Raw genomic sequence first — 12,423 nt, 5'->3', positions numbered from 1 at the left:
ATAAGCATTTTCAAGATTTGCTCAAGAAGTCGCTCCAACAACAACATTTCCAAATCCTGAGCCAAGGGTAAGAGAATGAATTTCATCAGAAATGACAGGGGCCAGCTGTTCCAAGAGAGATGTGAGTGGGGTGAAGAGTGGACATTAAGAGGACATCACATGCCAGAGGCCTCACCCAGGCTGTAAACACCAGCAGAGATGGGGACACATCTTCTCTTACAGGCAATTAAAAATTAATCGTGATTACAGGCTGAAATTCTGAATGCAGCCAAATTCCTCTTTCCTCACTTCATCTCCTCTAAGCTGTTATCACCACAAGGCAGAGAAACACTCTGATGTCTTTTAGTTTAGTTGCAGACCTATTTTCACAACTCTTGGGGGGGGGGGGGTTGCTTTTTTTAATACTTATTATTAAGAAAGAAGAAATACTTGTGAACTTTAAAATTCTTCTCATTTTTTTTTAAAATCTGACTTTTTCATAAATATTTGTTGCAATTGCACAATGTTTATGTTCAAGAGAGTCATTTAGGAAAGAACAGCACATTCTTTAGCATTCCAGAACATGAAATCAGGTAAGAGGAGATCTTTTAAGAAAAGAAAAACTATTTTATAGAAATATATCCAAGTATTTTCTTTGTTTGCTACATCTTAAAATGATCAAATAATCAATAACAGGCTAACAAGTAGCGATTTTTTTTTTTTTTTGGTGCTGTGCTGAGTCACTCAGTCATGGCCAACTCTTCGAAATCCCAAGGACTGTAGCCCACCAGGCTCCTCCGTCCATGGGATTTTTCAGGCAATAATACTGGGGCGGGTTGCCATTTCCTCCTCCAAGAGATCTTTCCAACCAGGGATCGAACCCTCGTCTCTTGTGTCTCCTGCATTGCAGGTGGATTCTTTACCACTGCGTCACCTGGGATGCTCCTTTCCTTGATTAAGTGAGGCCCAAATGCCAAAATCTTAACATTCCAATCTCAGTTTTTAAGAAGCACTTCTATTGGTTACATTTATCATCACTGGAAATTTTACAGATGCAAGAGAAATATCAGACATTCTAAAAATTAATATTTCTCATACGTCTTACAATTTTTTGATGGATAATACTTTTAGAGACTAATATTGAGTCTAGAATTTAAAGCCAGGAAAAGTAGCATTTATCCCCAGGGCCAAAGGCTGAGGAAAATATGACAGATAAGAAATGTGGATAGCAGCTTTAAAGGTTTTCACTGAAATGTTACTTGTGGTAATTATTTTTTCCAAATCTAAAATAGTCTGGTTCATGGTATGACAAAAACTATGAAAAACCATCTGATATGAAATAACCAACCTTAACTCCATCTGAAGACTTAATCCCTCTTTGCCATATGATGTATTTACAGCTTCCAGGAATTCAGACACAGACATCTCGGGGGTCCATTCCTCTGCCGGCCACGGCCACCGGTTGCCATCAAGGCGCTGGAAGTCCTCACAGCTGTGGTGTTATTGGACATTTGTGACTCCCAGCATCCATCCCCTCTTGCTCTTTAATTAAACCTCAGGTTTCCCTCAGGTTCACTGTCTCACACTCTACTCCCAGTCTCTGTACTTCAAGAATGAAACAGCTCAATCCAGGCTCATCTGAGCACTGTCTCACTGAGCACCGGGCATGGCTTGAAAATAAGTTGTTTTTTTTTTTTTTTTTTTGGCAAGAGCCTGGCACATGCACATCTAATTAATACTGGTAAAGACAACAAAAAGGGAACTTTTCCATGTGTCAGCAGCAACCCAATTCCCTCCATCCCAAGATATAACATTTTAGACTCTTCTTGACTGTTCCATTTCTTTTCTCTGGGATGTCAGAGCCAATTCCCAAGGAGGAGGGCTGTCAATAGGTAATATTGTGATGAAGGATCTGCAAGCATGGGGTTCAGGAGAGGGCTCCGGGCTTAGGCAGCTAGGATGGAAATCAGGAAAGTGAGTGGCCTGTCGTGACAGGGGCAGCTCTGGTGGACACACATTCACTGAATGGTTTTCCACACCTAATGATAAAAAAACGACATATGATTCAAGCCGAGTAGCCAATAAAAGCTCTACCAGGAACTACTACTGGAGCTGTCGGGACAGAAGTGTCCGGTCTAGTGGGATGAAAGGTAGAATGATAGCCTAGAGTTGCTGGTGATGGTCTTCCCCACAACTTGGATCTTGGATGGTCACAATCTTATGCTACTAGAGAAATAAAGCCAACGCAAAGGAAAAATGAGAGAGAACGAAAGAAGGAAGAAAGAGAGGAAGGGAGAAAAGGGAGGGGGGAGAAGGAGAGAAGGGGAGGCAGAGGAGGAATGGTGGGAGACAGAGATTGATTTTTGACATTATTTGAGACCAAATCCAGCTATACCTGACTTTGAGTATCTGATCAATTTTGTCTTCCTTAACCACTATCAACTGGGTTCCTGTTTTTCGCATCCCAAGGAGTCATGATTAATACAGGAACTTTTGCTCAGTGAAATGGAAAAATGGATTTCAATAAATAAAGTGAAATGAAGAAAGAATTATGTCCAGTATATACAAAATATAGTTGGTGTGGAATCCACAGGGAATAAGTGTTTCTGCACTATTCCTTATTCAACTCCTCCACTACTATATTCCAATTAGTTAAGCAACACTATGTTGAAATGCCAACATGAAGCTAATACATGAAAACAGAACTCTTAAAGAGCTGTTACATGGTAAGTTGAGTGGCTGGATAGCGTACAAGTCCATGACAGACTAAATTAAGGTACCTGGAAAGCCATGGTGGCGGGCAGACCCATCAGAAATGCAGGGACAAGTGAGAGGCAGCTCTCCTTGAGTAAAAGTGCTTTTTTAAAAAGCGCACGACTAAGACATTCCTATAGGTAATAGGTAATAATAATACCTATTATTCTAGCTGGCTTACCATGTGGCAGCATTATATGAATCCTTTAAAACTCTATGAAATAGAATACTTCTGTCACATACAAGATAAGGACACTTTTACAGGTTAAGGTCATCAGCTAGAAAGTGGTACAGTCTGGATTTTAACCCACACAGTGAAAAGCATCTGTGCCGCTGACCATTTGAACAGAGGAGAGGAAATGAATATTAGTTGGTCCTCTAAGAGAAGACTCTTGAGAGTCCCTTAGACTGCAAAGAGATCAAACCAGTCAATCCTAAAGGAAATCAATCCTAAATATTCATTGGAAGGACTGATGCTAAAGCTGAAGCTCCAATACTTTGGCCACCTGATATGAAAAGCCCACTCATTAGAAAAGACCCTGATACTGGGAAAGATTAAAGGCAGGAGGAGAAGGGGATGACAGAGAATGAGATGGTTAGATCATCTCTGAGAATCATTGAATCAATGGACATGAGTTTGAACAAGCGCTGGGAGATGGTGAAGTACAGGGAAGCCTGGCATGTTGCAGTCCATGGGGTCACAAAAAGTCGGACACAACTGAGCGACTGACCAACAAATCCATACACTGGTTAGATTTTAGATTAAGGAATGGACTCTACTTGTTAAAAAAAACAAAGGATTTTACATATAAAAGAAAGAGAATGCAAATTCACATGAATAATCATTTCAATCATTCTTTTATCTTTATTTGTGTGCATTAGTACATACAAAAATATATGTACTAAATATGAGAAAAATTGTAGGCAATGTGATTTATCATCCAAATATTTGAAGATCCATGTTTAATCCTACTTTACTTTCTAAAAGTTTCCTAAATACTCTCTTTGTTTTATCAGTCACTTTGAGAACAAGACTGACTATTTCATGCTGCTCACAATTTGTTCTAAATTCCAAAAAGATTCATCATGTTGAATTTGTGGTACTCATTTTTACACACAAGATACTGACATTTTACCACAAAATCTCTCCTAGGGCTTTACAGTGAGTCAGCAAAATGTGTAAACATATTCGGAAAATTTGGATGGATCAGTTACATGTGGGAACAGAGATTCCTAAGCTAGGAAACTTCCCGCTCTTTACTAGACATTCTAAAGAACATACATCTCTGAAATTCTGTTCTAAGAGGTGGACAACTCGTCCTCCAGTACTGATAAAATTACAAAACCTTTTTATAATATCCAAGTGAAAGTGTAAATCGCTGAGTCGTGTCTAACTCTTTGCAACCCCATGGACTATATACCGTTCATGGAATCCTCCAGGCCAGAATACTGGAGTGGGTAGCCTTTCCCTTCTCCATAATGGTTCACATTTGGATGTACTTGATAACTAAAAAAATGATTAATTCATTGCATCTTTCAGAGACTAATAACCAAATATTTTTAAATTACGTTCAAACATCAAGAAGAGCAGAACCAAATCTAAAATTAAAATATTTTAAATCAAAACTTTCCTATATATTGCTAGTCAGAGTTCGGGTCTTAGAAACTTCTTCAAAGGTCACTTGTCAAAATGCACCCTGTTAATTTAGTTTTACTCAGCAATCAACTTCTAGGACTCTCTCCAAAAATAGTCATTGGAACTGTGAACAATAATTTGCATACAACACCGTGTGGCAACATTCATTATCATAAGAAAGTGCAGGCCATTAGGGAAATGACCACATAAATTAAGGTTAATTAATGATGCTTATGAGGGGTTTGTAATGATATGGAAAATTATACTAAAATATTAAACAAAACAAAAACAGGTGTACAAAAAAGCCCACAATCTGTGTATTAAAAGAAGACTGAACAAGAATATTCTAAGTTACAACAAGAGCTTGATATCTGGAATGATTGTCTAAAACCCGGGGAATACAGAAAAAGATGATAACCACAAGGGCCACGTGTAAAGCATCTATAATCAGAACCGTAACTGATTAATTAAAAAGCACAATTCAACGACTGAGAAGAGAAGTAACACAGCTTAAAAGAAAAAGCTGATCTCTTCTTAGAGGAAGTGTAAGATGAGAGGTCCCCAAATTCTGGTAATAGCAATCCTTTTTGAGGAAGCACTGGGGTTCCATTTAAGTCCTCACTGTCAATAGATCCAGTCCAAGCAGTATAACCACACTCTTCATATCAAACCACTCATGATTTCAGCAGGCAATTTGGAACTGTCCCTGAGGGATTTCCAAGGTAATCTGGGTTGGCTGCCCATAAGCAGAGAGTGCTTACAGATAATCATCCTAGAAACAGAGGCGACCCTGGAGATTTCATAACATTTCTGCGCAATATCATGATTATATGGTACAATGACAAAAGAAAACAGTGAAGTATGGGGAAGAGACAGTTCAGCTAAAGAGCAATAAGTTGCCAGTGACAGGTAACATACTGCATCTAATAACATCTTTACATAAGACACTTAAAGCACTTAACTTAGATCATTATGGTACTCAGTGGAGGGGCAGGAGCTAAATCAGTAAGGTCAAGTGTATGATCTTGAGTTACAGAGAAGAGCAATGGCTTAGGTGGCTGAAGTTCTAAATTTTACAAGGGATCCCTTTAAACTTCCTTTAGACCACATTTTTAGTGTTGCTGCTGGCAAACCGCATTGACAGATTTTGGTCATTGCTTATCTCATTTCCACTGATGCCAGCAACATGGCAAGTTACTCCAAACAGACTTCAGGGCAAAATTAGTGGACATTCCAAACTTGCACATAATTTGATTCAATTTGACAAATACCTGTGGAACACAAACACAAAAACATAAAAAAAACCTATAAGCCTAAGTCCTTGGCTTTGTGGAATGAAAAAGGAAGTCACAAGGAGCCTTGATAACACTGAATGATTAATTGTACATCCATTGTCTCTATACTCATTTTCCTAGGGATCAATTAAACCTGGAGGGGGCACAGAACAAGAATATTTTAAGAAAACCAGAACACAGGCAAATCCTAATATGCTAATAACCTGGTTACTAGATCTATGCACTGGACAACAAATATTTGAAAGTCACAAAGTACCAAGCCCTGTTTACGTGCAGGAGATAGATACTGCAGTCGTCAAGACAGTCTTTGCTCTCTCAAGGTCTACATTAGTGGAAACACTTATTCTACTTATTCTACACCAAGGAGAAGGTAGAGTGACTCACACTTCACCTTGAAATGAGTACCTGTAAATAATGAAAAATTATTTCTCAGGAAACCAGATATCTGAGAGTATAAGATTAGCAACTTTATTTGGTTAAGAATGAAATGCAATGGAATTTGAAACTGGAAACAGTAATAGGGCAGAAAAAGATTGACATGCCCCAATTCCAAGCGCAGGGGAAGGGGTGGGGTGGGACGGGGGGAGAGGGAAGGTGGCTGACACCAAAGCCTCACAGTGGTTTTTCCTCTGATGATACTCAAGTGATCTCAAAGCCGTGGTTTATGAAACAAAAGGACTCAGAGAATTCTTTTTCAGGTTCTCCAATTTCTACATAGCTATGATTATTTCCTAAGCCACATGTGTCACAGAGCAAACCTCCTTATCCCATCAGGCCAGCCAGCGAGCTACCCACAATTACCCTAGGCAACCTACCAAGGCCATAGTCTGAGTCAGAAATGAGAGTTCCCTGGTATGTCACAGAAGCATGCTACCTATCTCATGAAACACATTTACACATGTATACATAGTGCACACACATTCACATATGCACCTATATGTATGTGTGTGCACAAACATGTGTGTGTGTGCATATACGTGGATGTATGTATCTATGGGTATATGTGGGTGTATGTATATACTGTGTATGGGCTTCCCTGATGGCTCAGTGGTAAAGAATCTGCCTGCAATGCAGGAGAACACGGGTTCGATCCCTGTGTCGGGAAGATCCTCTGGAAGAGGAAATGGCAATCCACTCCAGTATTCTTGCCTGAAAAATTTCACGGGCAGAAGAGCCTGGTGGGCTACAGTCCAAAGAGTCACAAAAAGTCAGACATGACTGAGCATCTGGGCACACACATATACTGTGTATGCATGCATGCATGGGTGTATGTATGTATGTATGTATGTATATACATATATGTATATATGTATACATGGGTGTAGACAGGTAGATGAGGCTTCCCTGGTGGCTCAGCAGTAAAGAATCTACTGGTAATGCAGGAGATGAAGGTCATCTTCCTAGGTCAGGAAGATGCTCTGAAGAAAGACACAGCAACCCCACTCTAGTATTCTTGCCTGGGAAATCCCATGGACAGAGCAGCCTGGTGGACTATAGTCCTTGAGGTCGCAAAGAGTCGGACATGACTTAATGACTATACCACCACCACCAGATAAGTAGATAGGTAGACAGCTCCTCTCTGGTGAACAAAAGAGAAGAGTACTAAGTCACAGTTCAAAACTTATTTGCCTGTCTTCCTGAGAGCCAAACATACCTTCCCACATACCAAAAGGGCATTCTCCCATTGGGTGGAGAAAAAAGTAAAGAAGCCATATCTCTTATTCCACACTTAATGGATGACATCTGTATACACTCCAATTTGCCCCCATCACAGACTGCCCTTCTCCACACTTCATGGGTGACATCTGTATACCCTCCAATCTGCCCCCATCACAGACTGCCCTCTCCACATTTCATGGGTGACATCTGTATACCCTCCAACCTGCCCCCATCACAGACTGCCTTCTCCCCAACTAAATAAAAGCTTTCCTAGTCTAGGGGATTGAAGCACATCAGATATATATTTTTTAAATTGAGTTCCTCAGGCAAATACTAAAAAGCATACATTATTTTTGTTTATAAAAATCATTTAGAAACTGGCAAAATTAATCTATCCTATTAGAAGTCACCTTTCATATGGGGATCCTGCTAGGAAAGTGATACAAAGCACTAGTAACGTTATTGATCCAGATGCTGGTCACCTAGAAGTGTTGCCTTCATGAAGAATCAGCAAAGTGTACGCTTATATTCACCACCGGCATATATATAAAGCATTTTTTAAATTTAGCTTCCTAACAATTTGTGGTCTTTTATTAACTTATATTTACTCTTCCTGAGACATTCACAAATTATTCTGAAACATGGAATTTTACCTAACCAATCTGTAGATCAATATAAACTCATTAATTTTTCTAACCTTATTAGTCTTTCCTAATAAGTTATTATTCAAAACTACTTTTCAATCAATTATTGGAAAAAAATGACTTAATTATATGTAGAAAAGTACACTTTACCAAACCTCCAGGTTAGCAGTCCCCTGATGCAGAGGGACAGGAGAATGAAATCTGATTACTGCACATCAAATTTTTAAAATATATTTTACAAATAAAATTTTAAATCCCTCTTGAGAAAACACAAATGATTATAACCCAAAGCCAAATGATACCACAGGATGCTATCACAGGATTCATGAGTCAAGTCTACTTTCATCTGTATTTCTTCCCCTCAACTCAACTTGAAAACAGTAAGTAAAACTGATAATAACCAAAGAGAGAAATCTCATAAAGCAGAGGCACTTGCTGAGAGCAAATAAACTTGCAGAGGAGAAAATAAATCTCTAGCAACACAATCTAAGAGTGCCCTGACCTCTTCTCTTCTGTACTGTTACTCACCTCCCTCTTATCAAAGTAAAGCAGACCTGTATCCCTTTATTCCCTGAGGACAAGAGATACCAAAGCAGTTTCTGTTAGCTAAAGGACTCGATCACTGTCTCAACCAGGGCCTCTTACATATGAGCATGCTGAGTCTATTTGAAAATTTAATCAAAGCAATATATTCTATTCCTTGTAGAATGAGTAATCTCAAAATAGATTTTTAATTTACATATTGAAATGTTAGGACATTTAAGTAATCAAATGTTTAAGACATAAAAAGTAAGAGTGCTTTCTTTTCCCTATTTGCTTGAAGACTGGTGAGAAAGGAAAAAATCCTTCTTTAAAAAGATAACATGTTGATGGCTGAATGCTATCAACTACAAATGACAAATGTCTCTTCATAGACATTGGATTTTCAATGCAGTTCTCAGTCCATCTCCTCCCATCTGTTCTCCTCTTCCTGTGGAGGTCTAAGCCTGGGGAGGAGTTCCAACAATGCCAGGCAGTGAGTAGGAAGGGGGCACTGTGACACAGGATGACAGGCGGCTACATACAGATGCCTCTGGGTCCGGATCTCGGGGCCCCTGCATTTTGTTCACACCCATGGAGTCCCCCATCTCTCCACTATGCACTATAGCAGGTTGCTGTTTAACCTCTCAAGCTTCATTTCCTTCAAATCTAAAATAGACACAAATGTGTCCCCACCACCTAGTGCAGTTGTGACAAATAGATGACATCAGGCACATAAAGCAATTAGCACTGTGCCTGGCACACACACATAGGCAACAATTTGTAACTAAGTCTGCAAAAATAAAAACTTTTCATCTGATAGACTCTACAGTATCACTTGACAAATACAGTATACACAGACTACTGTGCCAAAAAGAAAATTATCTTTTAAAAGACTGAATGGAGTCCAGCTTCTTGACAGATGACTTTGAGTCTCTGAGTTCACAACAAATATACTATTATAAACAGCTTCAAAAAAAGACCATGGACTTTGGAGGGACATTGTACAAGACACACTCTGTGAGCCTCAGTCTCCTCACTCATAAAATGGGAATAAGTCCTTTATCATCAGGCAATACCGAGGTTTTAGATGTTATCTGCAAAACGCCTAACATATCTTACCCAGTAGCAGATAATGATTTTAAAGCAGATGGTGTAAAAAAAGTCATCAGAGGGATTATTCAAAGCTGGAAAAAAATTTTAAAAGAAAACTTTCCATCATCTGTACTTTATTTTTCTTTTCTTTGTAGCATTCTTACACTTTATTTCTCTTCTAAACAAATGTGTTCCACTTAACCTTACAGAAGTTGATTTCCTTTGATTTATCTCTGTATCTTCTTCCAGTCCCTCCATCACCTTTCAAGTACCTACCAGTGGCTTGTCCAAAGACAGATAATAAATTGACACCTGAAAAGTCCAACTGCAGGACAATTTTTACATCACTACAATTCAGACTGAGGAAAGTGACTCCCTCCTCTGTAAGGAGGAAGAGAATAGAAATGTTCCTGGACCACCAATTACTTCTTTAACCATCAATGGGAGAAATTTCAGAAACAATATTTTGCTTAGCTTACTTCATTCCCTACCAAGATAAGAGTGACATCTGAGAATCAGGCTTACCTATTTGCACCATTTCTTCATTACCAGCCTGGAAAGGAGGGGGGAAAGTAAGAAAAAGAAACAGTTACTGGGTTTCATCTTATCACCTCATGCGTTTTATTTCTACCATTAATGCTTTTCAGGAGCTGACTAATCAGGCGACGCCGGAGACTGGGATTGGTGCCTAACCGCTGCACCCCGGTTTGTAGACGGTTCCTGTGAAGGGGGGCAGGAGCCAATGCAACAGCAATTTGGGACAGGGTGTCGTTTGCTCGTTTTAACTTTTAACATTTCCGAAGCCAGCAAAAATACATCCTGACACTCAATATTCTCTTCGGAAAACTCCAGATATTGGGTCAGGGGTAGAAGAGCAAGTCTCCGAATGTATACGTGTAAAACAGAAGTCTAAATCCTGATTGATCAGATTTGAGGTCAGGCAGCAACTAGAACGAGTCTCTTACTTTTTCACCCTATGGTCAGACCAAGCAGACCAAGAGACGCTACAAAAACTCACGGAGAAATTCTGTACCCGGAGCCCCAGCGGCCCTGCGCTGCTGTGATTGACTACTCAGGGCTCGGCTCGTCCCGCCGAGCCTTCTCAAGGACTCTTCTGAGAGCATCGGGCTTCACCTTGAGGCTTCAAGGGTGGGGGCTGGGCCGAAAAGAAACAGAACAGCTCTCAACTTCGCTTTAAAAAGAGGAGGAGTTGTGCAGAGGGGGAGGGGAGCAGAGCGGCCGGCGCCTCCAGCCTCTCTGCCCAGGAAAACGCAGGGCAGGAAACGTCCCCGGGGGCCCCCCCTCCCCAACTGTCAAACCCCAGCCCGGCCGCGGTACTCCCAGGACACGTGTCTACTGGATCGCTCCCTGTCCGGCCCAAGGACTTCCTGAAACCCCCGCCTCCGGCTGCCCGAAAAAAGCTGTGAGTCAGTGAGCAGGACAGAAAGCCCCGCGAACTCGACTCCGGCTGCTGCAGTCGGAGCCCTGGGATCCTGGACCCAGCGTCCAGAACTTCATTCAAGCGCCCACACCGCCCTCCGGAAAGGGGAAACCCAGATGGCCCGGCGAGGATGCGAACTGGCTGCAATCGGGTCACCGGGAATTGTTCCGAATGCCGCAAAGTGAAGCCCGAGGGGTGACAAGCCTGGGCTCCCGTGCAGTGTAACCCCCTCCACCCCCCCAAAGCCCCGCACGCGGCGCCCAGCCCTCGAAAACACCGACCGTGGAGGCACCAGATAACAGGGGGAGGCTGGGAGGGGGGAGGAGGAGAGAGAGGAGGGGAAAGAGGGGGAGGAACTGTTTCGGGGAAAAGGTTGGGTTTGAGTATTTTATTGTTATTATTTTCCACTTACTTGTCCATCAGCTGAAGTCTTAACCTCTACCAGAGCGGCTGCTATCAACCAAAGTGACAGGAGAACCATCCCGAGTCCAGTTCACTTTTCAACCGCTGGGCAAAGCAAATGCCCAGAGCAAAACCTTCCCCCCCGCCAAAGTAAGTTTCTTGGAAAAAAGGGGGGGGGAAAAAATGCAGAATTTAAAAAAAAAAAAAAAAAACACAAAAAACTGATCTTCCGTGCTTGGCTTCAATGAAAATGAAATCTGAGCTCTGAGCCTGGCCCCCTCGGCTCTGCAGTTCTTTCCACTTCACCTTCTCACCCCGTCCTCCCAGAGTGTTCAGGACAGAAGGTGCTGCGAGCGGGCACGGGCTGCGCCGGCAGAGGCGGGCGGGAGGGACGAGGGGCTTCCAACTATCTCTGTCCGCAGCGGCTTTTTTTCTAGGCTTTTCGCGCACCGTGGGTCCCTAAGGTGAGCGCTGAGAATGCTTGGGTCCCCGGGAGCACGGCAGGGGGAAGTATTAGCGAGAGAGACGGGCGAGCGAGCGGGAGCGGGAGAAAGAGCCAGGCGCCTCCGCGGCTCGCTCCGAGGTGGGGGCGGGAGGAGCCGGAGGGGAGGAGGCAGGCGGAGGGGTGGGAGGAGTGGGCCGCTCGCCGGCTCCTGTGGCTCGCCGAGCGGTCGTCTGCTCGCAGCCGGCGACCCGCGGGGCGCTAATAAGTCGGCCGGAGCCCCCCCCGCCCCGCCTCGACCCGCGCCCGGGCGGCCCCTCCCGCCGCGGCGCCCACGTCACGCGGGGCCCGGGCCCGCGCCCCCCGCGCGCCCGCCGGGGCGGCCCGGGGCGGGCGCTGCAGGCGCGGGAGGCGTGGGGAGGACGGCCGGTGCCCGCGGCCGGCCCCAGGCAGGGTCGGGCTTTGAAGCCGCACGGGGGGGTACGGGGAGTGGTTTGCGTGCCCGGGGTTCACCGCCCGCACCCCTCCCCATCCCGGGATCTTCTTCCCCGCGACCG

The 12,423-nt window shown here is 43.0% G+C and overlaps 1 protein-coding gene across 4 annotated transcripts in view; it reads right to left on the bottom strand.

The window, feature by feature from the left end:
* The window catches only part of ADAMTS3 (ADAM metallopeptidase with thrombospondin type 1 motif 3), a 270,723-nt gene extending 258,567 nt beyond the window's left edge, over nucleotides 1–12,156 (bottom strand). For 2 of the 4 annotated variants that reach the window (XM_043906510.1, XM_043906511.1), the window contains exons 1-2: nucleotides 11,435–12,154; nucleotides 10,107–10,134 (exon numbers count right to left, since the gene is read on the bottom strand). In XM_043906510.1, coding sequence (XP_043762445.1) covers nucleotides 10,107–10,134; nucleotides 11,435–11,503 — 97 coding nt within the window. In that variant the 5' untranslated portion in view covers nucleotides 11,504–12,154. Of the gene's footprint in view, nucleotides 1–10,106; nucleotides 10,135–11,434 lie in introns of all 4 variants that reach the window. The other 2 variants (XM_043906512.1, XM_043906513.1) reach the window with 2 other exon arrangements.
* Between the last annotated feature and the right edge of the window lie 267 nt (nucleotides 12,157–12,423).

This window comes from Cervus elaphus, chromosome 6 (genome assembly GCF_910594005.1).
Source record: "Cervus elaphus chromosome 6, mCerEla1.1, whole genome shotgun sequence".
NCBI lineage: Eukaryota > Metazoa > Chordata > Mammalia > Artiodactyla > Cervidae > Cervus > Cervus elaphus.
The sequence above is the reverse complement of the archived record's forward strand: the minus strand, read 5'-3'. Positions and strand labels throughout refer to the sequence as shown.